This window comes from Odocoileus virginianus, chromosome 9 (assembly GCF_023699985.2).
Source record: "Odocoileus virginianus isolate 20LAN1187 ecotype Illinois chromosome 9, Ovbor_1.2, whole genome shotgun sequence".
Lineage (NCBI taxonomy): Eukaryota > Metazoa > Chordata > Mammalia > Artiodactyla > Cervidae > Odocoileus > Odocoileus virginianus.
In genome coordinates, this window is record NC_069682.1 from 39,590,629 (window position 1) to 39,611,350 (window position 20,722).

Below are 20,722 nucleotides of genomic sequence, written 5' to 3' on the forward strand. Positions count from 1 at the left end.
AACCATGGGGTAACACAAATTTGCCCTTCCTGCCGTCTGCTTTTCTTTTTATTCTCATAACAGCCTTTTGTTTATCCAAAGGAAGTGACACCACTAGAATGTCTCTCTTTGTCCTCAACTCAAAAATAAAAATAATCAGGCTCCTTCAATACAGTAGATCTTTCAAGGGAGATTGTTTCCCCAAGCATTACTGTGCATCACAATTTGTCTTCTTCAAAGGAAGAGCTTACAACCTAAGTGTTATGTCAAATCTGTTAATAAAAGTGCATTAAAGCCAACTGTGCATTTTTAGTGCAGATAAACCTTTCCACAAAAGAGATTATCTTCACAAGAGATGCTGATCAGTTGCTACATAATTTTACACAAAAACAAAAATTCTGCCGATCCCTGGACTTCCAGCAGGAAGGGAAACCACTGACTGAGATGTGTATATAGTTTAACCTCGTGATCTTTAGGCAATTAAGTTAACATTTTTAGGGGCTCTTTGGATAGCTATTTTACACTACAGACGCCTGTGTCAATTAAGGCCATTCCAGGGGATCTCAAAAGCAGTGACTCTTGCTACAACATCTGAGAACATTACATACTAACTTTTTCAGTCACCAAGAAAGATCAAGACTTCAAAACTGTCATTCCTGATAAGTTCCACGAACAGCCAGATAATAAACACACCAGCCTAAGGGGAGAGTCCAGCCGGCGTGAAAAAACGCCCTTCTCTCAACTGTGAGATGAATTCAACGTCAACGCGTTCATCTCCCCAAAGGGAGGCCGAAAACATCTTCCGGACCGGACAGCGCTTCCCAAGGGGTCGACTCGGGTGGACACATTCCACACACCAGAAGCCAGCGGCTGGGGATCGCCGGGCATCCACCTGCCCTCTGCATTCGAGGGCGCAGCGCCCCGCTACCTCGCACCCCACCGAGCCCTCAGCCTCCCCGAGAAGGTGGCGCACCCCAGTGCCTGCACACTGCGGACCCTTCACCGTCCCCAGGGGCCCCGCGGGCGCCGGTGAGCTGCCCACCCCGTGGGAGGGACGCTGGGTCCGCGCCGCGCGCGAGCTCCCCAGCCCCGCCGGGCATCCAGGGGCCCCCCGTCCTCTTCGGGAGGCGCTCTCCAGCCGGGCGCCGGGGGGGGGGCCCGCAGGCCCAGTCGGGGAGCCACCAGGGATGGGCCGGCTCGGAGAGGCCGGCGGGGCGCACGGGGCGGGCAGCTCCGAAGGGGCGCTGGCCCCGGCCGCCCCCGCCGCCCCTCACCTGCCCAGCGCCCGCTTCATGCCCGCGTCCGCGGCGCAGCGCTGCTCGGCCGGCCCCGGGCCCGCCAGGCACAGGTTCTGCTTCAGGCGGCAGTCGGCGTCCAGCGCCGCGGCGGCCGGGCCGGCGGAGGGCGAGCCTGAGGCGGCGCGGCGTTCATGCTCCAGGGCGACGGGCTCGGTCCGCTTCCTCATTCCGTGGCCAGCACGGCCAGTCTCGCCCTCGCCGCCCGCCGCCGCCGAGGGGAGCCACCGCCGAGGTGAGCCGCCGCAGCCCCCGCCGCGAGCCCGCCGCCCTGACGTCCCTGCCGGCCGGCGGACCCGCCCACAGCCGGTCAGGGCTGCCCAATGAGCGTCGGGAGGCCGCCAACCCGCACCGCCCTCCCAGGCCCGCCCCCTCCTGGCGCCCGCAGCCATCTTAGAGACGGGCAGAAGACGCCGTCGCGGGCGTCACTGTCCGGGCGTGACGCCGCGGCTGGGCGGTGGAGCTGCGCTGCGTAGGGGTCGCGCTAGGTCCGAGCCGGGGCCGCCGGCTTAGCTACCCGAAACGGACTCTGATCCCCCGTCCCAGGCGCTCTGACTTCCCTCAAGAGTAGAAACCCCCGAAAGGGTCTTTTAAGGGTTTACACAACGAAAAGAGAAAGGTGACATCACAAGTCTGTCCTAATAATGCTTTACAACTATTAAATTTTCCCACAAAGCCTTTAAAAAATATGCGATCAGGTAGGTTTGTTTTTTAATTTGAAATACACATGTATATATTTTTTTCTTTGGGGCCAAACATGAAAACCGAGCTGCTAAAAAACCAGTATTAGATTTTTTATAAAGCAATTAGAACTAGTCAATGAGGGAAGAATCCGTTCACAAATTCCCTGTTGTGAAACACAAAGTAACAATTCAACAGCTCTTAAAAACACAAAAGAAAGTAGTTTCATCTATTAGTTTTATAACTTTGGCTGTCTTTAATATGGCATTATTTTTGTACAAATGAGCTACAACCAAGAGATTTGCTTGTTTGTTACAAAGTAACTTGTAATTTCAAAATTTGTGCTAGTGAAAACTACTTATACCTGATGATTTAAAATTAATTAGAAATGTCTTTAGAAATTCAGTAGCTCCTTATATTGGCTTTCTAATGACACTTCAGTTCAGTCGCTCAGTCGTGTCCGACTCTTTGCCACCCCATGAATCCCAGCATGCCAGGCCTCCCTGTCCATCACAAACTCCCGGAGTTTACTCAAACTCATGCCCATTGAGTCGGTGATGCCGTCCAGCCATCTCATCCTCTGTCGTCCCCTTCTCCTCCTGCCCCCAGTCCCTCCCAGCATCAGGGTCTTTTCCAACGAGTCAACTCTTCGCATGAGGTGGCCAACGTACTGGAGTTTCAGCTTCAGCATCAGTCCTTCCAATGAACACCCAGGACTGATCTCCTTTAGGATGGACTGGTTGGTTCTCCTTGCAATGCAAGGGACTCTCAAGAGGCTTCTCCAACACCACAGTTCAAAAGCATCAATTTTTCAGTGCTCAGCTTTCTTCACAGTCCAACTCTCACATCCATACATGACCACTGGAAAAACCATAGCCTTGACCAGACGGACCTTTGTTGGCAAAGTAATGTCTCTGCTTTTTAATATGCTATCTAGGTTGGTCGAAACTTTCCTTCCAAGGAGTAAGCGTCTTTTAATTTCATGGCAGCAGTCACAATCCACAGTGATTTTGGAGCCCCCCAAAATGAAGTCTGACACTGTTTCCACTGTCTCCCCATCTATTTCCCATGAGGTGATGGGACTAGACGCCATGATCTTAGTTTTCCATGTTAAGCTTTAAGCCAGCTTTTTCACTCTCCTCTTTCACTTTCATCAAGAGGCGTTTTAGTTCCTCTTCACTCTCTGCCATAAGGGTGGTGTCACCTGCATATCTGAGGTTATTAATATTTCTCCCGGCAATCTTGATTCCAGCTTGTGCTTCTTGCAGCCCGGCATTTCTCATGATGTACTCTGCACAGAAGTTAAATAAGCAGGGTGACAGTATACAGCCTTGACGTACTCCTTTTCCTATTTGGAATATCCAGTTCTAACTGTTGCTTCCTGACCTGCATACAGGTTTCTCAAGAGGCAGGTCAGGTGGTCTGGTATTCCCATCTCTTTCAGGATTTTCCACAGTTTATTGTGATCCACACAGCCAAAGGCTTTTGCGTAGTCAATAAAGAGAAATAGATGTTTTTCTGGAATTCTCTTGCTTTTTTAATGATCCAGCAGAAGTTGACAGTTTGATCTCTGGTTCCTCTGCCTTTTTTAAATCCAGCTTGAACGTCTGGAAGTTCTTGGTTCATGTATTGTTGAAGCATCCCTTGGAGAATTTTGAGCATCACTTTGCTAGCGTGTCAAATGAGTGCAACTGTACGATAGTTTGAGCATTCTTTGGCATTGCCTTTCTTAGGGATTGGAATGAAAACTGACCTTTTCTAGTCCTGTGGTCACTGCTGAGTTTTCCAAATTTGCTGGCATATTGAGTGCAGCACTTTCACAGCATCATCTTTCAGGATTTGAAATAGCTCAACTGGAATTCCATCACATCCACTAGCTTTGTTTGTAGTGATGCTTTCTAAGGCCCACATGACTTCACATTCGAGGATGTCTGGCTCTAGGTCAGTGATCATACCATTGTGATTATCTGGGTCGTAAAGATCTTTTTTGTACAGTTCTTCTGTGTATTCTTGCCACCTCTTCTTAATATCTTCTGCTTCTATTAGGTCCATACCATTTCGGTCCTTTATTGAACCCATCTTTGCATGAAATGTTCCCTTGATATCTCTAATTTTCTTGAAGAGATCTCTAGTCTTTCCCATTCTGTTGTTTTCCTCTATTTCTTTGCATTGACGCTGAGGAAGGCTTACTTCTCTCTCCTGGCTATTCTTTGGAACTCTGCATTCAAATAGGAATATCTTTCCTTTTCTCCTTTGCTTTTCACTTCACTTCTTTTCACAGTAAGGCCTCCTCAGAAAACCATTTTGCCTTTTTGCATTTCTTTTCCTTAGGGATGGTCTTGATCCCTGTCTCCTGTACAGTGTCACGAACCTCTGTCCATAGTTCATCAGGCTCTCTGTCAGTCAGATCTAATCCCCTAAATCTATTTCTGACTTCCACTGTATAGCCATAAGGGATTTGATTTAGGTCATACCTAAATGGTCTAGTGGTTTTCCCTACTTTCTTCAGTTTAAGTCTGAATTTGGCAATAAGGAGTTCATGATCTGAGCCACAGTCAGCTCCTGGTCTTGTTTTTGCTGACTGTATAGAGCTGCTCCATCTTTGGCTGCAAAGAATATAATCAATCGGATTTCGGTGTTGACCATCTGGTGATGTCCATGTGTAGAGTCTTCTCTTGTGTTGTTGGAAGAAGGTGTTTGCCATGACCAGTGCATTCTCTTGGCAAAACTCTATTAGCCTTTGCCCTGCTTCATTCTGTACTCCAAGGCCAAATTTGCCTGTTACTCCAGGTGTTTCTTGACTTCCTACTTTTGCATTCCAATCCCCTATAATGAAAAGGACATCTTTTTTGGGTGTTAGTTCTAAAAGGTCCTGTAGGTCTTCATAGAACCGTTCAACTTCAGCTTCTTCAGCGTTACTGGTTGGGGCATAGGCTTGGATTACTGTGATATCGAATGGTTTGCCTTTGAAACGAACAGAGATCATTCTGTTGTTTTTGAGATTGCATCCAAATACTGCATTTCAGACTCTCTTGTTGACCGTGATGGCTATTCCATTTCTTCTAAGGGATTCCTGCCCACAGTAGTAGATGTAATGGTCATCTGAGTTAAATTCACCCATTGCAGTCCATTTTACTTCGCTGATTCCTAGAATGTCAACATTCACTCTTGCCATCTCCTGTTTGACCACTTCCAATTTGCCTTGATTCATGGACCTAACATTCCAGGTTCCTATGCAATATTGCTCTTTACAGCATCGGACCTTGCTTCTATCACCAGTCCCATCCACAACTGGGTGTTGTTTTTGCTTTGGCTCCATCCCTTCATTCTCCTCAGTTATTTCTCCTCTGATCTCTAGTAGCATATTTGGCACCTATCGACCTGGGGAGTTCCTCTTTCAGTATCCTATCATTTTGCCTTCTCATACTGTTCATGGGGTTCTCAAGGCAAGAATACTGAAGTGGTTTGCCATTCCCTTCTCCAGTGGACCACATTCTGTCAGACCTCTCCACCATGACCCAACAGTCTTGGGTGGCCCCACACAGCATGGCTTAGTTTCATTGAGTTAGACAAGACTGTGGTCCTGTGATCAGATTGGCTAGTTTTCTGTGATTATGGTTTTAGTGTGTCTGCCCTCTGATGCCCTCTCGCAACACCTACCGTCTTACTTGGGTTTCTCTTACCTCGGACCTGGGGTATCTCTTCACGGCTGCTCCAGCAAAGCGCAGCCGCTGCTCCTTACCTTGGACGAGGGGTATCTTCTCACGGCCGCTCTCCTGACCTTGAACGTGGAGTAGCTTCTCTCGGCCCTCCTGCGTCCCATAGAAGCCGCTCCTTGGAGGTGGGGTTGCTCCTCTCGGCCACCGCCCCTGCCCTTGGGCATGTGGTAGCTCCTCTCGGCCGCGCCCCTGACCTCGACAGTTAGAAACTGCAAATGAATTTCACTGACTATATTACTAAAATGTCACAACCAGCATTCATATTTGTCCAAACATACTTTTGGTGAATTCTTTAAAATAATGTAGAAGCATATACTGATAGATTGGGAGTCCAGAAACTAAAGTTGGAAACAATTTTTACTCCATCACTCACTAAATTCTTTTCAATCAATAGACAGACAAAAAAGCTAGGAAGGGAGGACTAGAAAAATAGAGTAAGGGTTACTGAGTCTTTCTTGATGGTATCAGGCCTAGCCCATCCAATTCTCAACTCTTGGTTCACACTCCATGTAATCTTTTCCAGGCTCTGATCTTATCCAGTGTCACCCGACAATAGTGACACCTACACTAGTATTTCTGGTCCACACCTCTTCCTTGAACCCCATGCTCCTTGTCTCACTCGTCCACTCTGATATCCTATAGGCACTTAAAATTATGTCCAAAGTTGAGCTCTCAGCTCTTCTCCCACCCCAACTCCATCCATAACCTTTCCCACCTCCAGGATGCTAAGTCCATGCTTGTAGTTTCTCAGGCCAAAACCTTGGGATCCTACTTGATTCCTCCCTGCTTATGACATAGGAGGTCTATCACCAAGCCTGGTCAGCTCTCCTTTCACAATCTGTCCAGGGTAGACCATTTCTCACTACCTCCACCATGGGCCAAATTGCCATCATACCTCACTTGGATTATTTATTTTTTCATTTTTTGCTGGGCTACATGGCATGCAGGATCCTAGTTCTCTGACCAGGGATCAAATCTATGTCCCCTGCAGTGGAAGCATGGAGTCTTAACCACTGAACCGCTAGGAAATTCCCTACTTTTGGAGTGGGGTGGATTATTTTAATAGCCTAAATGGTCTCTTGCTTCACTTTTGTCTACTTAATTCAGTGGCCACAAAGCTTTTTTAACAACTCTAGATTCAGTTCTGTCAGTTACGTGCTCAAAATACTTCAATGGCTCCCTACCTTAATGAAAATAAAACTGAAAAGCACGAAATGGGTCAAGAGCCCTACCTGACTTGGCCTCAGCCACCCACTCACCCAGCTCCAGCATCACTGCCTCCATGCTGCTACAGGGGCCCCCCAGGATATGGGTGACATGTACATGCATTGTCAAATCCACATGGCGAACTCCCATTTACTTAAGGTCTGTACCTTCTCTGAACGCAAACTTGAAACCTTCAGGCCCTCTCACTGTCACTTTTCACCTTTACTGACTTACACTCTTCTTAGCACTTTTCACAAATATACTTGTCATCAGTATATCTGTATTTACTGTTACCCACACTAGATCTTAGGCTCTGACAGCAAGGACTCTGCTGCTTTATCTTCAGTGTCTAGAAGAGTGCTGAATAGGCACTTCATAAATAAATACTTGCTGAAGGAATTATGAACCATCACAACCCCTCAGAGGCAGGTACTATTACCCCCCACCCCCACCCCCAACACAAAGATAAAGAAGTCAGTCTCAGGCCTGGAGTCTTAAATTGAAAAGGTTTATGACAAAGCTCTAATACTTTGGCCACCTGATGAGAACAGTCAACTCCTTGGAAAAGACCCTGACTCTGGGAAAGATTGAAGGTAAAAGGAAAAGAGGGCAGCAGAGGATGAGATGGTTGGACAGCATCACCGACTGAATGGCCATGAACTTGGGCAAACTCTGGGAGATGGTGAGGGACAGAGACCTGGCATGATGCAGTCCATGGGGTCACAAAGAGTCGGACACGACTGAGCGAAGGAACAACAATAGGGCAAAGAAAAGATATAGATACTGGTGTTCTTTAGATTACAGTCCTGGGACACCCAGAGTCAGCGCTGTCAGGTTTGAAGTGGTGACTGTTCTCAGCTGTTGCTTTGGGTCTGGGCTCCAGGTGCCAGTATGAACTAGACTGCAGAGACAGGTATGGCTTTACGCCCTTCATGGACACTGTTCAGTGTGGCCACATGGACGTGGCCAGACTGCTCCTCGAAAAGCACAAGATAGAGAAACGGTTTGGTTCAGTCCCTTCAGTTATTCCTACAAGTTTTAGCCCAGGGGATAAAGAGGAAGCATGGTGATTCAGATGGTGGGTTCAGATCTCAAATCTGCCACCTTCCCTGCTGTAGGCCCACTTTACCTCCTTAAGCATCAGTGTTTCCATGTGTAAAACAGACAAGTTTCAGTTTTTCACAGGGTTACTATAAGGATAGAACAATGTAAGGTACAGAAAGCAGTTAGCAAAATGTCTTTAGCACTCACAGGCAACCAGTCCCTCACTCCAGGGCTGCAGAGGGAAGCGACTGAGTTCAGGGACACAAACTTTCCCCTGATGGCAAGGGAGTGACACCCAGGATCTTCTGGCTCCCAGGAAGCATACTGGAAACCCTCAGTGTCAGTTTCCAACCAAAATGGAAGCTGTGTCAGCAGTTTTTCTTTCGTTACATCTTTCTGACTCATCGTAATATTTTCTCCTTACACAGAAAATTCATAAAATTTTGAAAATGTCTTCTGTATCATTTAAAGTCTCCCGTTTCTCATTTACTGACTTCTGTGTTTTAGACAAGTCTCAAATCCTCCCCTATTGATTATATTACTTTTAAAACCATTTTTGACCAAATCAGATTAAAAGGAAAAATGTTCAGATCTAGAATAGACAGACTCATGGGAATGAATACAAGACTATGAAATCTGTGCAGCTGAAGGAACCAGAGTTTCTATCAGGGGCACCCGGCCCCTGTCTCTACTGCTGTGGGTGATGCCCTGAGCTGGGTCCTCTGTCCCCACCCAGCCCTGCACCTGGCCTGCTCGGGGCAGCATGCGGCCTGTGTCCAGTTCCTCCTGAGCTCCGGGCTCCAGGACTCTCCGGACATCTCGGGCGCCCTGGCTCAGCATCTCACACGGAGCCCCGACGTCCTTCAGTGCTTCAACCACAGCACGATGGCTGAGGGCGTTTCCAGAGGTAGATGATGAATCCACGGGAACACGTGTGCTGCTGCTTCAGTCGCCAGCAGGTGCAGTGAAATAGGCCAGGAGCCGGTGTTTTCTACACACCCCCTTGGGTGGAGGACTGCCCCCCTGGGATGAGGCGGCTGGCTTCCTGGCTTGATGACAGCCCATTGCACAGTTGGACTCTTTTCAGGGTCTCTGATTCACTTCTTCTACCTTTGAGTGGAGTCTGGAGTCGATGATGGGGATGAAGTCGGCATCTGAAATCCTTAGAGAAGCATGAAAATACAGGGTGGGGACTTCCCTGGTGGTTCAGAAGTTAAGACTGCGCTTCCACTGCAGGGGCCAAGGTTCAATCCCTGGTCGGGGAACTAAGTTCCCCACATGCCTCAAGGTACAGCCAAAAAATAAAATAGTTGTTTTAAATAAGAAAATCCAGTGTGCAGACTGTTATATGTGTGTGAGATGTTTTGTAATAAATCGCCTGTGGCAAGGCCTTGGTAATAACATTTAGAATATAGCAACTTGCCTTTGCCTTGAGCCACAAAACATGACTGGCCTGTTTACTTTCTTCTTTCACAGGCTTTTCATTGGCCAACAGTAGTTGAACTTTTGGTTTCAAAGCCAGGAAGGAAATGCTGGGATATTTACATAGACATGACTTCCCTGGTGGCTCAGACGGTAAAGCATCTGCCCACAATGCGGGATACCTGGGTTCAATACCTGGGTCGGGAATATCCTCTGGAGAAGGAAATGGTAACCCATTCCAGTACTCTTGCCTGGAGAATCCCATGGATGAAGGAGCCTGGTGGGCTACATACAGTCCATGGGGTCCCAAAGTGTCTGACACAAATAAGCGACTTCACTTTCACTTTCTTTCTTTACAAGCAGTTAATGGAAACACTTCTATATTCTAAGCTCTGCTTCTTAATGTTAAACATTAAAACATTTAATGTGCACTAAAGTAATTAAACATTTAATGTTTAATGTTGAAACACTGGACTATAATGTTTGAATCGTGAGATTATTTTTTAAGTGCCAAGTTCTGTATTGGCTCACTTTGGATAATAAATGCATCTAAAATATATTGAAGATATTTTCAAACCTTTTTAATAACCTTGTTCGAAGGATGGTGTTTGTTCTTGAAGCCACAAGTCGAGTGTCCCGTCCTACCTGCCCACGGAAAGTGATTTGTGACTCTCCAATAAATGAGACACGTGACATCGTAACTTTAAGAAATTCTGTAGCAACTTAGATTGGAGAGGAGGAGGCCTCCAACATTTAGAATCTTTTTCTTTTTTTTAATGCAAAGAATAATTATCAGTCCCAGCCAATCTGTTAAAGAAAAATGTATGTGTCAATCACAAGCAACTCAGTCCCCTCGTTCAGAGTAAATCTGGTGGGAACTTAACAGACGTGGCAAGAATGCCCAGTTCTTCGTTCTTCCCAGATGGCACTGGGGCTGATTTTTATCTCTAGCAACCAGATACATGCTCTGGTAGAAACATGATGGGCTTCCCCCGTCACTCAGTGGTAAGGAATCTACCTGCCAATGCAGGAGACATGGCTTTGATCCCTGGGTATGGAAGATCCCACGGAGAAGGAAATGGCAACCCACTCCAGCATTCTTGCCTAGGAAATCCATGGACAGAGGAGCCTGGCGGGATACAGTTCACGGGGTCACACAGAGTCGGACACGACTGAGCGACTAACACAGTAACAACAGGAACACGACTGTGACCTCTGAGTCACACACTCTCCACCTGTGCCTCCTCGAGCTGCACCTTTCCTGTTGCCCCGGAGGTGTCTCTGGGTCACTTACTCTGGTCTGAGGGTGGCCTATGAGGAGGACCCCTACTTGCAGGTGGGACAGGAAGACCCGCCGGGTGCTGCCCGTCACCCCTCGGTGCACACGTGACGCAGCTTCTCCTCTGCAGTGACTGCTCGCAGGGGCCTTCCCGTCCGAGCTGTGCCCCTGATGTACGCACTCACCGTGACGCTCGTCTGTGGGGTTGCACTTGGTTCCCCAGGACGCGGCTCTCCATCGGAGAGGCTCCTGTAGCTGGACCCAGGCCATCAGACGTGCTGCCAAAACCACTGGGGAGCCAGAGAGGACAGTGGTAATGGTACCATTCACTGGCAAAGATAGGGCAATGATACAATTACACCTGTTCCTGCAATAGTGACGCACTGAGAATGCTAATACAGGGGTGGTGATCATTGACATCATTCCCTCACTTCCTAATTGTAGGTAATTTTCTCACTTCCTTTGGGTCTTCACTGAATGGGGCCCTTCCCTGGCCACATGATCTAAAATTCCTTTCACTCCTTTAATGTTATATCTTCTTCCCTTAGTTTATGCTTTCTCCATAGCCCTGACCACTCAGGAACACACCATACAACTTGAGTTGTTTCTTTTGTCTACCCTCTGTCTCCTCAGCTAGAAGGTAAGCTCCTCGGCCAGGGTTTCTGTGTCTCTTGCTCACTTACTGTATCTACAGGGCCCGGAACAGCCCTGGTACGTGTGATCTGGATACGGTCAGTGAGTGGAGGATGACTCCCATGGTCTTGAGTGCTGACTGCATCCTGGATGCTGTACTGAGCACCCTTCCTAGCCAGCCTCGTCCTTCCCTGGCTCTTCTGCAGTGCAGCCCTTCTGACCATCCTCGGTCTCAAGCATCCTTTCTCATCCTGACCTGCCCTTGGTCCCCTGCTCATCGGCACTGCTGGTCCCTGCCACCAGCTTCCAGCTGCTGCTCTAGTTCACAGGGACCTAACTGCCAATTCAGGTGACGTCCTTTGGCCCTCCTGTTCCTGAGGCTTTCAGTTCAATGAGTGATCACTCCCACCTTCTGGAAGCTGGTTTCCTGTCACCTCCAACAACCTGTTTCTGGGCTTTGCTCTCTGTTTCCTTTCCCGTCTCCATCAGGCCCTGACCTGTAAGGGCTTCTGTCCCTGCTCCGTCCTGCACAGCCACGTCTCACCCACTCTTATCCCACTGCCCCTGACCAACGAGTCCCTCCAGCCCTGACCCTCTGCTGCTGGCTGTATGTTTTTGTATGGACGTCCTAAGTTGGCCCCACATCCAGCTCACTTAAAACCTAGGCTCCCCTAACATCAAAAATTTAGACTTGGGCCCCAGGTCGCGCCTTCATCCTCCCAGGCCCAGACTCCAGGGGCACTGAGTCGCTCACCAGCTTTTTGCTCTATTCCACCATGACTTGCTGCCCCTGGCTATTCTTGCACCAGATAGGCACATGGTCGATCATCAGCTCCTCGTCGGCCGAGGTGAAGAAGACCTCCAGAGTGCTACACACGAGCTTGGCCCTAATGAAGCTGCCCTTCCCTTCAGCAAGGAGACAGTTGACCATGAAGGGGGTTAACTTGAAGAGATTCAGCTTTTTTCTCAACTGATATCTGGAAGGCATGTCCTGAGGGCACAGGGTGGGCTTTCCTGGTCATGTGGGACTTGTGTCCCCCACCTGCCCCCATCTCTCTGATGACACCACCAGGTCCCTGGCAGCGGCTCATCTAGGTGAGGAAAAATGCTTAAAGGGCTGAGTGCTTCCAGGCCACGTGGGACTGGAAAGGGCTCCATTCGGCTTTCCAAAATTCACATCTAATAACCCAGGAGACAAAGTGGCTCACAACAGACACTGCTCTTCCACAGTGTAGACAGGACTCCAAGAGGCCCCAGGGGGACCTCAAAGGTCCCTGAAGCCTTCCTATCCCAGGGAACACAGCTCAGAGGCCCCAGGAGCCTAGATCAGGTGCCTCTTAGCCTTGTCCTTTCCTCTCCTGCTTCCAAGGAGAGTCTTATCTGAACGGGTCAACCAAGCCATTGGTGCCCAGGACTGCAGACAAGTCATCTGACCCATGCCTAAACTCCAGACACACAAGCCCGCCTCCCTGGGTGACAATGTATCTCTCTGGGGTAAAAGTATAAATCACTAAATCTTTTGTTATACTCCCTGCCTATGAAGGGAGATTAGGCACTAAGTTCTCTCCTGTGAAAAGCAGTAACCAGACGTGATGGTGACAGCGGCACCAGGAAGCTCACTTGAGCCCGATGTGATTGCAGGTCACAGGGTGGACATGACCACAGGCCACAGAGTGGAATGTCTTGCAGATGATGTGGCTTGGGAAGATGAGCTCTGGCTGCCTGGTGATGATCTTATTGAAGGTCAGGTATGGAAATCTGCTCTGAGACCACTTCTCGGCACATGTGACCAGGGTGGAGGTCTTCCCAGTGCCTGGAGATGCCAAGAGGAAGGGGGTCACCTCTGAACAGGAAGATGCATTCCCACAGTGCCCTAACAGGATCTGCCCATGCTCATCTCGCCGCCAGCCAGGCACCCAACAGCAGCACACTCTTAGTACCAATGAGAACTAAACACCAGGTGGTGAAGGGAACAGCAGAGTGGAGGCAGAGCCACCCGGGTTGGTGTCAAGGCCCTGGTAGCTCCAGCGAGGGGCCCCGTGACCTCCCTGGGCTTCAGTCTGCTCCTCAGCCGTGTGCCTGTAACACACAAGAAGCAAACGCTGTATAAGCAAAGCTCGAAGATTGACTAAGCACTTTAGGAGCCAGGCAACACAACTAGCTAACCCTGGCAGAACACTAGACATTGTATTTGGGGATGCATGTTCAGACCAGAAAGTGGGAGGCCCTTCTAGGCTTCACTGTACAGAAACCCAGGAGCTCCTGACACTGTCTGAACAGGAAAGTCACATGACCAGCCACCCCACAGCCATCTGTGTCTGAGCAGATGTGTTGATAGGTAACAGGCTGGATCAACCCCCACCAGATGGGCCATCTGTCATCTAGGGCGGATGCTCCCTGGAGTGGTAAGAAAAAGCAATTATTCCTTAACAACTGTTTTTTGGGTGATTTAATTGCAACAGTTCAATAATAGATTAAGGTAAAGACACTCCGGCAGGTGGCAGGAAGGGGGACACAGTGACGAGAAGTCTTCCAGGAATGGCAGCCCCTTACCTGCAAATGTCATTATTTTCACCACCTGGAGAGGCTCCACTTCGTGGCTTAGGGTCAGCTGTTTGTTCATGTGTCAGCTGGATGGTAGTTTTCTTGCTGTAATCATTACAGAAGACAATTAGGGAAAGCGCAAGAAATTGAAAAGAACAGGTGATAAACTACCGAAATGAGGCTGGGGTTGCTCCTGGCTTCCAAGACATTTAAGAACCCCTGATGATAGATTCTACAAGATGGAGGCAGAACACAGAGGACTATTTCCAGCTTCTCATTAACTCACTGTGTGTCAGCATGAAGCCCTTCATTTATCTGGTCCTTTCAAATAACCCAAGTTGTTACCAATACAGTGGTCTGCCTTGTAAAGATATCCTTACTGATCAGTGTTCAGAAGCTAGATGACCATCCTCTGCTGGGACTGCTCAACAGAAGGGGAAATTGGGTGAAATGCTTTTTAAAATTCCTTTCAAATTAAAGAATCTGTGGCCTTTTATTTCTCTAAGGGACCAATGACAAAGATTAAGGCTTCAAAGCAGAGACTGAAGGAAGATTTTGAAAATAAATCTAAAATAACTTTTAGCCAAACTTGACCACCAAGACACATTCTTCCAAAGAGAAAAGGTGACACCTCCCCAGCCCTCCCCACAGACTCTTCACATATGGCAGGGGCAGCGTAGAGGTCAGGGAGGTGTTGGCACATGTAGGCCTCTACCTCGGTAAGGAGGTGCTCCATCAGACTCCACAACACCCGTCCAGGGTCCACACTTAGGGAGCACTTCGTGGTGTCTGTGTAGCTATAAGACATTCACAGCAGCGTCCGTGGGAAAGACGATCCATTAAATCCTGACATCTCTCGGAAAGGACTTCAGAAACCAACTTCCTCCCAGGAGACGGTGACTTACCAGATGAGGCTCAGCATGTACAGGTCTGACTCCTCCTCTATGCCATAGCTCAGCAGGATGCCATGCACCCTGCTGATAGTTTGCTCTTCACTCATCAGGTATTGGTGATACAACTTTTTCTAAGGAATGAACTAGATAGTTTAAGAAATCCAAAAGAGCATGCAGGCAACGGCTATCAGAGCACAAATCAGGCTACAAACATACAGATAGTTGTTTAAAAAACAACTGGAGCCCACAACTCAAAAGCTGGAGAAAAGGGCAGAAACATTACACATCCTTTAATTTGAAAGGAATTTTAGTTGGAAACTAGGAAAGGGGTGGGGGTTCATTTTTGGTTTCAACTTATTATAGAATCTGTGAAGAGCTAGTGCTTCAATTTTCCTATCTGAAACAGTGTCTAGTTCCTGTTGGGACACTAATGACTCAGAGTTTCAAAGAGGATTAAACAACATGAGAGCTGTGGCTATAATAGCATTAAACAAAACACACTTTAAGTCAAAAATTTGACGAGACAAAGAAGATTATAAAATGATAAAAAGGATCAATTCACCAAGAAGATATAACAATTATAAATATGCACATACCAAATAGAAGAGCTCCTAAATCTAGGAAGAAAACACTGACAGAACTGAAGAGAGAAACAGACAACAGGATAATAACAGGAGACTTCAATACTCCACTTTCAAGAATGGATAGAACAAACAACACTAGATCAACTGGACCTAACAGACATATAATGAACACTCCACCCAACAATATATAATCTTTGCAAGTACACACAGAACATTCTCCAGGATAGATCACATGCAAGTAAAAGATCACACGAAAGAAGTCTTAACACATTTTAAAAGAATGAAATTATAGAAAGTATGTTTTTCAATCACTAAGAATGAAACAAGAAATCAGTAGTGGAAAGAAAACTGGAAAACTCACAAATATGTGAAAATTAAAAACAAAAACATTTTTAAAGCAACCAATGGGTCAAAAGGAAATCACAAAGAAATTAGAAAATACCTCGAGACAAATAAAAACACAGATACCAAAATGTATGGGATGAAATGCAAGCAATGCTAAAAGTTAATAGCTATAAGCACTTATATTAAAAAATAAGAAAGATCACAGGGACTTCCCTGGTGGTCCAGTGGCTAAGACTCCAAGCTTCCAATGAAGGGGGCCAACGTTCCATCCCTGGTCAGGGAACTCGATCCCATGTGCTGCAACTAAGACACTGTGTAGCCAAATCATAAATAAATAAACTTATTTTTAAAAAATAAGAAAGACCACACATCAGCAAGCTAACTTTACACCTAAAAGAACGAGAAAAAGAACAAACTAAACCCAAAGCTAGCAGGAGGGAGGAAACAATAAAGACTACTGAGCAGAAATAAATGAAATAAAGAATTTAAAAATATGGGGAAAAATTAATAAAACTAAAAGTTTTCTTTTTTTAAAACAAAATTGACAGCTCTTAGATATATAATGGGAAAAGGGAAGAGCTGAATAAAATCAGAAATGAAAAGGAAACATTACAACTGATGTCACAGAAATAAGAAGGGTTGTAAGAATACTTCAAACAACTGCAGGTCAATCAAATGGATAATCTAGAAAAAATGAATAAATCTTTAGGAACGCACAATCTACCAAGACTGAATCATGGAGATACAGAAAATCTGAACAGACCAATAATGAATAAGGAGATTGAATCAGTCATCAAAAGCCTCCCAAAAAGGAACAGTCCAGAAACAGATTGCTTCACTGAAAAAGTCTACTGAACATTTAAAGAACTAATATCAATCCCCCTTAAACTCTTCAAAAAAACTGAGGAGGAGGGAAAACTTCCAGACTTATTCTGAGGCCAGCATAACCTTATACTGAAGCCAGACAAAGACACCACAAGAAATAAAATGAGAGCTGTGACAAGGTCACTGAAAGTAACTCCATCATGTCATTGCTAGCGATGATAAAAAGAGTACTGTTCTAACATTTCAGGAGGTAAAGATAAGCTGAGATGTGTTCCCAAAATCTTCTCAAGCAGAGTGGAGGGAACCCTCACACATTCCCATTCCCATCAGAGATCTCAATTAAGTGAGTAGATTTACTAACCCAAAACAAAGTTCACAATTCACAACTAAAAACAGAACAATATTTCTCTGAAGGTAGGAGACAAAAACCCCAGCAAAGAATGGAGCAAGTGTGATGTGAAATTTCCTCCAAAATGTTTTGGGTTTGGAAGAGAAATGTACTGAGCCTTGACATACCCATCTTGCCCTCAATCTCTAAGGTTTTAAACTTCAATACATTTGAAGAATGGGTTAAATTCTCCACCTCTGGATTACTGCCAATGGCTGGTCTAAGGGACATACAAGTTAAGCAGAACATTCTCACAACTTCAGGCTTCCTGGAGACGTGAACCTGGTAAGCATAACGACTAAGGGAAAAACAGGCTGTGGGCTAATGGTACTGGGAAATCCTTTCTGAGAGCACGGGGCTGCCCCCTGTGTCATCCTCAGAAGGTACTCCTGAGACTACACACAACATGCATTCAGTAATCACCTCCTATTAATATATATATATATATATATAATATTGGGCCTCCCAGGTGGTCTGCCTGCCGATGCAGGAGACAGAAGAGATGCGGGTTTGAACCCTGGGTGGGGAAGAGACCCTGGTGGAGGGCATGGTAACCCACTCCAGTATTCTTGCCTGGAGAATTCCATGGACAGAGGAGCCTGACAAGCTATAGTCTGTAGGGTCGCAAAGAGTCGGACAGGACTGAAGCGATTTAACAACAAAATATCGTGAGATCCAATGGAGAATGCACAAACAGGACAATCAGCCCTCCAGCCATGCTCTAATAGCTCAAATTAAGGAGGAAGCCTCTTAAGACCACACCTGAAGTAACAGGCTTGAAAGTGAAAGTCGTTCAGTCGTGTCCGACTCTTTGAGACCCCATGGACTACACAGTCCGTGTAATTCTCCAGGCCAGAATACTGGAGTGGGTAGCCTTTCCCTTCTCCAGGGAAAGGCTGGATCTCCCAACCCAGAGATCGAACCCAGGTCTCCCGTATTGCAGGCCGATTCTTTACCAGCTGAGCCACAAAGGAAGCCCAAGAACACTGGAGTGGGTAGCCTATCCCTTCTCCAGGGGATCTTCCCAACCCAGAGATCAAGCCGGGGTCTCCTGCATTGCAGGCAGATTCTTTACCAACTGAGTTATGAGGGAAGCCCACAGAGGTATAAATCGCGTATAGCGGCACAAAGAAGAGAGACAGGGTGAAGTCCGTGGGATGGAGCAGAGGAGTTACTCGGGGAGTGGAGCCTGGAAGAGGTGAGACGTCCACAGAGACATGAGGGGGCCCTTTGGGCTGGCTGGACGTGGGGTGCAGATCAGACCAAGCTAAGGAAGGTACCATACGGTAAACAGCCGGGATCGTTTGCCATGGACAGAATACAGGGATGGACGGGAAGAATAAACAACATGCTGAGACGCACACAGAAAGGTCTCAGGTGCTTCCAGGGGTTGGGATCTGATTCCGGAGGACAACGGGACACGAACATTTCTGAGGAAATATTTTCTGAGGAAAATTTCTGAGGAAAGGTCACCGTCAGGAGCACGCTTTAAGCGAGGCGGCGCCGGGCACTTTTAGAGAGAACTTCAGAGAACTTGGAGAAGGAAATGGCAAACCACTCCAGTACCCTTGCCTGGAAAATCCCATGAATGGAGAAGCCTGGTGCAGGCTACAGTCCATGGGGTCGCAAAGACTTGGACACGACTGAGCGACTTCACTTTCACTTTCAGACAACGAGGAGCGCGCTCCGTACCAGCGGATCACTGACGACCCTCCTCCAGAGGGGCACACACGCTCAGGTTCCGGGAGAGGGCTTTCACCCGCAGGAAAGGCAAAGATGTGAGCGGGCTGCGGGTGCGGCTAGGGGCAGGGCCCCAAGGAGCCCGCAGGGAGAGCTAGAAACGGTGTCCCGACCAATGTCCTCCACCTCCTGGTCGGGAGCTCCAGGCTGCGCGCAGCGCCGCCGCACACCGTCCTCCGCTTCGGGCCGCGCTTCCACGAGCCGTGAGCACAACAGGCGTCCCCGAGAAGAGCTCCCCCCCGAGTACTCCGCCGACCGCCTTCACCAGCTCCGCCGCGGCCGCCGCCGCCGCCGCTTCAGCCGCCGGGAGAAGAGCCCGCCGGCGACACTGACGGAACGTATCCCCGGCCAATCATAGCGCGCATACGGAGGGGGAGCGCTGACGGACGACTCCAACAGCCAATCGGAATGCGCATCCTCACTCTTCCCCCCCCCCAACCCCGCTAGCGGGCCACGTCCAGTCCGAGCTTCCGCTACCGCGGAAGAGGCGAGCAGAAACTTCACCAAGTTCCTCGAGGCTCTGGGTCCCACTGAAGGGCAGCGGCGGGCGCGGGTGGGCGGGGGTCGAGGTTGTGGGCGGGGTTGTATTCAGAGGGCGGGGCCGTGGGCGGGGGCCGGGCCGGAGGCACGTGTGACCCAGGCCTTCAGCGGCAGTCCAGCGGGTTCGCCCCAAAGTGGAACCAGTGCGGGCGGCGGCCTCCGCGGCGGCTCGCGGGGCGCGTAGTCAGCCAGAGGCCTGAGGGTCTGGGAGGCTGGGGTCGTCCGGAAGAGGGTCCCCAGGGGCCAGACGGTCCCGGGGGAGGATCTCGAAGGCGGGCCCCGGCGGAGGCGGGGAGGGCCCGGAGGAGGGTCCCGGGTGGTCCCCGGCTGGCCCGAGTCCGCGGCCATGGCCGCGCCCGCCGACCCGCGGCGGCTGTGCCGGCTGGTGCAAGACGGCCGACTGTGCGCCCTGCGCGGGGAGCTGCAGGCGGCGGGGCACGCGGGCTGCGCGGGGCCGGCCGGGGATACCCTCCTGCACTGCGCCGCCCGCCACGGCCGCCGGGACGTCTTGGCCTATCTGGTCGAGGCCTGGGACATGGACATCGAAGCCGCCAACCGGGACTACAAGCGGCCTCTGCACGAGGCTGCCTCCAGGGGTCACCGGGACTGCGTGCGGTACCTGCTGGGCCGGGGGGCCGCGGTCGACTGCCTGAAGAAGGCCGACTGGTAAGTGGTGGGCCTTGCAGAGAGACCCCCTCCCCTCCCTGCTGATGGCAGATTCCTACTCTTGGTCGGCCTTCACACCGTAGCCGGTCAGCCTTCCCCTACAGAGCAGAGCATCGTTTCTGCCCTTGTGAAGTTAACTGTTGCAGCCTTCTGCTCCAGACTGCCTCCCGTGATAGAGCAGAGAGCAGTAAGGAGCATGCTCAGATAGAATAGACTCGAACTACGACTTGCCTGTAGGTACTGCGTGTTGCATGGGCCCCAGATGGGATGTTCTGGAAACATCTAGCTAAATGATTACTGCACCCATGACACTTTTTAACTTTCCGTTTTGAAATTCCTAATTATCGCTTCTCAGAAATTTCCAAAGACAAGTGGGGAGTTCCATGCACCTTTCCCCAGTCTTGCCCCAAAGTTAACATCTTGCTCCAAAGTTAAAGGGGGAGTACAGTAATAAAAAGAAGAAACTGACATTGCTACAATCAGGACACTTACTCAGATTTCACAGTTATACAGGTGAGCACAGGTAAGTGTGTAGGGTGCTCTGTGTGGCTTATTACATGACCACCTTCACAGGCACAGTGCTCACATCTAGTCCGTCAGTTCAGTTCAGTCACCCAGTCATATCCAACTCTTTGGGACCCCATGGACTGCCGCACACCAGGCTTCCCTGTCCATCACCAACTCCCAGAGCTTGCTCAAACTTACATCCATTGAGTCGGTGATACCATCCAACCATCTCATCCTCTGTTGTCCCCTTCTCCTCTCACCTTCAATCTTTCCCAGCATCAGGGTCTTTTCCAGTGAGTCAGTTCTTCACATCAGTTGGCCAAAGTATTGGAGTTTCAGCTTCAGCATCAGTCCTTCCAATGAATATTCAGGACTGATTTCCTTTAGGATTGACTGGTTTGATCTTCTTGCAGTCCAAGGGACTCTCAAGAG

The 20,722-nt window shown here is 48.8% G+C and overlaps 2 protein-coding genes and 1 long non-coding RNA gene across 23 annotated transcripts in view; 1 reads left to right on the plus strand and 2 right to left on the minus strand.

The window, feature by feature from the left end:
- ABHD12 (abhydrolase domain containing 12, lysophospholipase) overlaps window positions 1–1,575 on the minus strand; it is a 55,465-nt gene extending 53,890 nt beyond the window's left edge. The window contains exon 1 of the mRNA XM_070472259.1: window positions 1,254–1,575. Coding sequence (XP_070328360.1) covers window positions 1,254–1,444 — 191 coding nt within the window. The 5' untranslated portion in view covers window positions 1,445–1,575. The remainder of the gene's footprint in view (window positions 1–1,253) is intronic.
- Window positions 1,576–7,374: 5,799 nt separating this feature from the next.
- On the minus strand, window positions 7,375–19,152 carry LOC110127637 (uncharacterized). Of its 16 annotated transcripts, XR_011489487.1 has the most exons (4): window positions 13,812–19,106; window positions 10,365–13,337; window positions 9,924–9,991; window positions 7,375–9,086 (listed from the first exon to the last, which is right to left on the minus strand). It is a non-coding gene; the product is annotated as an uncharacterized lncRNA (long non-coding RNA). The 16 variants fall into 16 exon arrangements; XR_002310842.2 differs by having other exon boundaries at window positions 7,375–13,337; window positions 13,812–14,599; window positions 14,708–19,115; XR_011489483.1 differs by having other exon boundaries at window positions 7,375–13,337; window positions 13,812–15,935; window positions 18,530–19,114.
- Window positions 19,153–19,373: 221 nt separating this feature from the next.
- ANKRD16 (ankyrin repeat domain 16) overlaps window positions 19,374–20,722 on the plus strand; it is a 41,743-nt gene continuing 40,394 nt past the window's right edge. For all 6 annotated transcript variants that reach the window (XM_020877956.2, XM_070472262.1, XM_070472261.1 and 3 more), the window contains exon 1: window positions 19,374–19,783. In XM_020877956.2, the coding sequence (XP_020733615.2) occupies window positions 19,464–19,783 (320 nt within the window). In that variant the 5' untranslated portion in view covers window positions 19,374–19,463. The remainder of the gene's footprint in view (window positions 19,784–20,722) is intronic.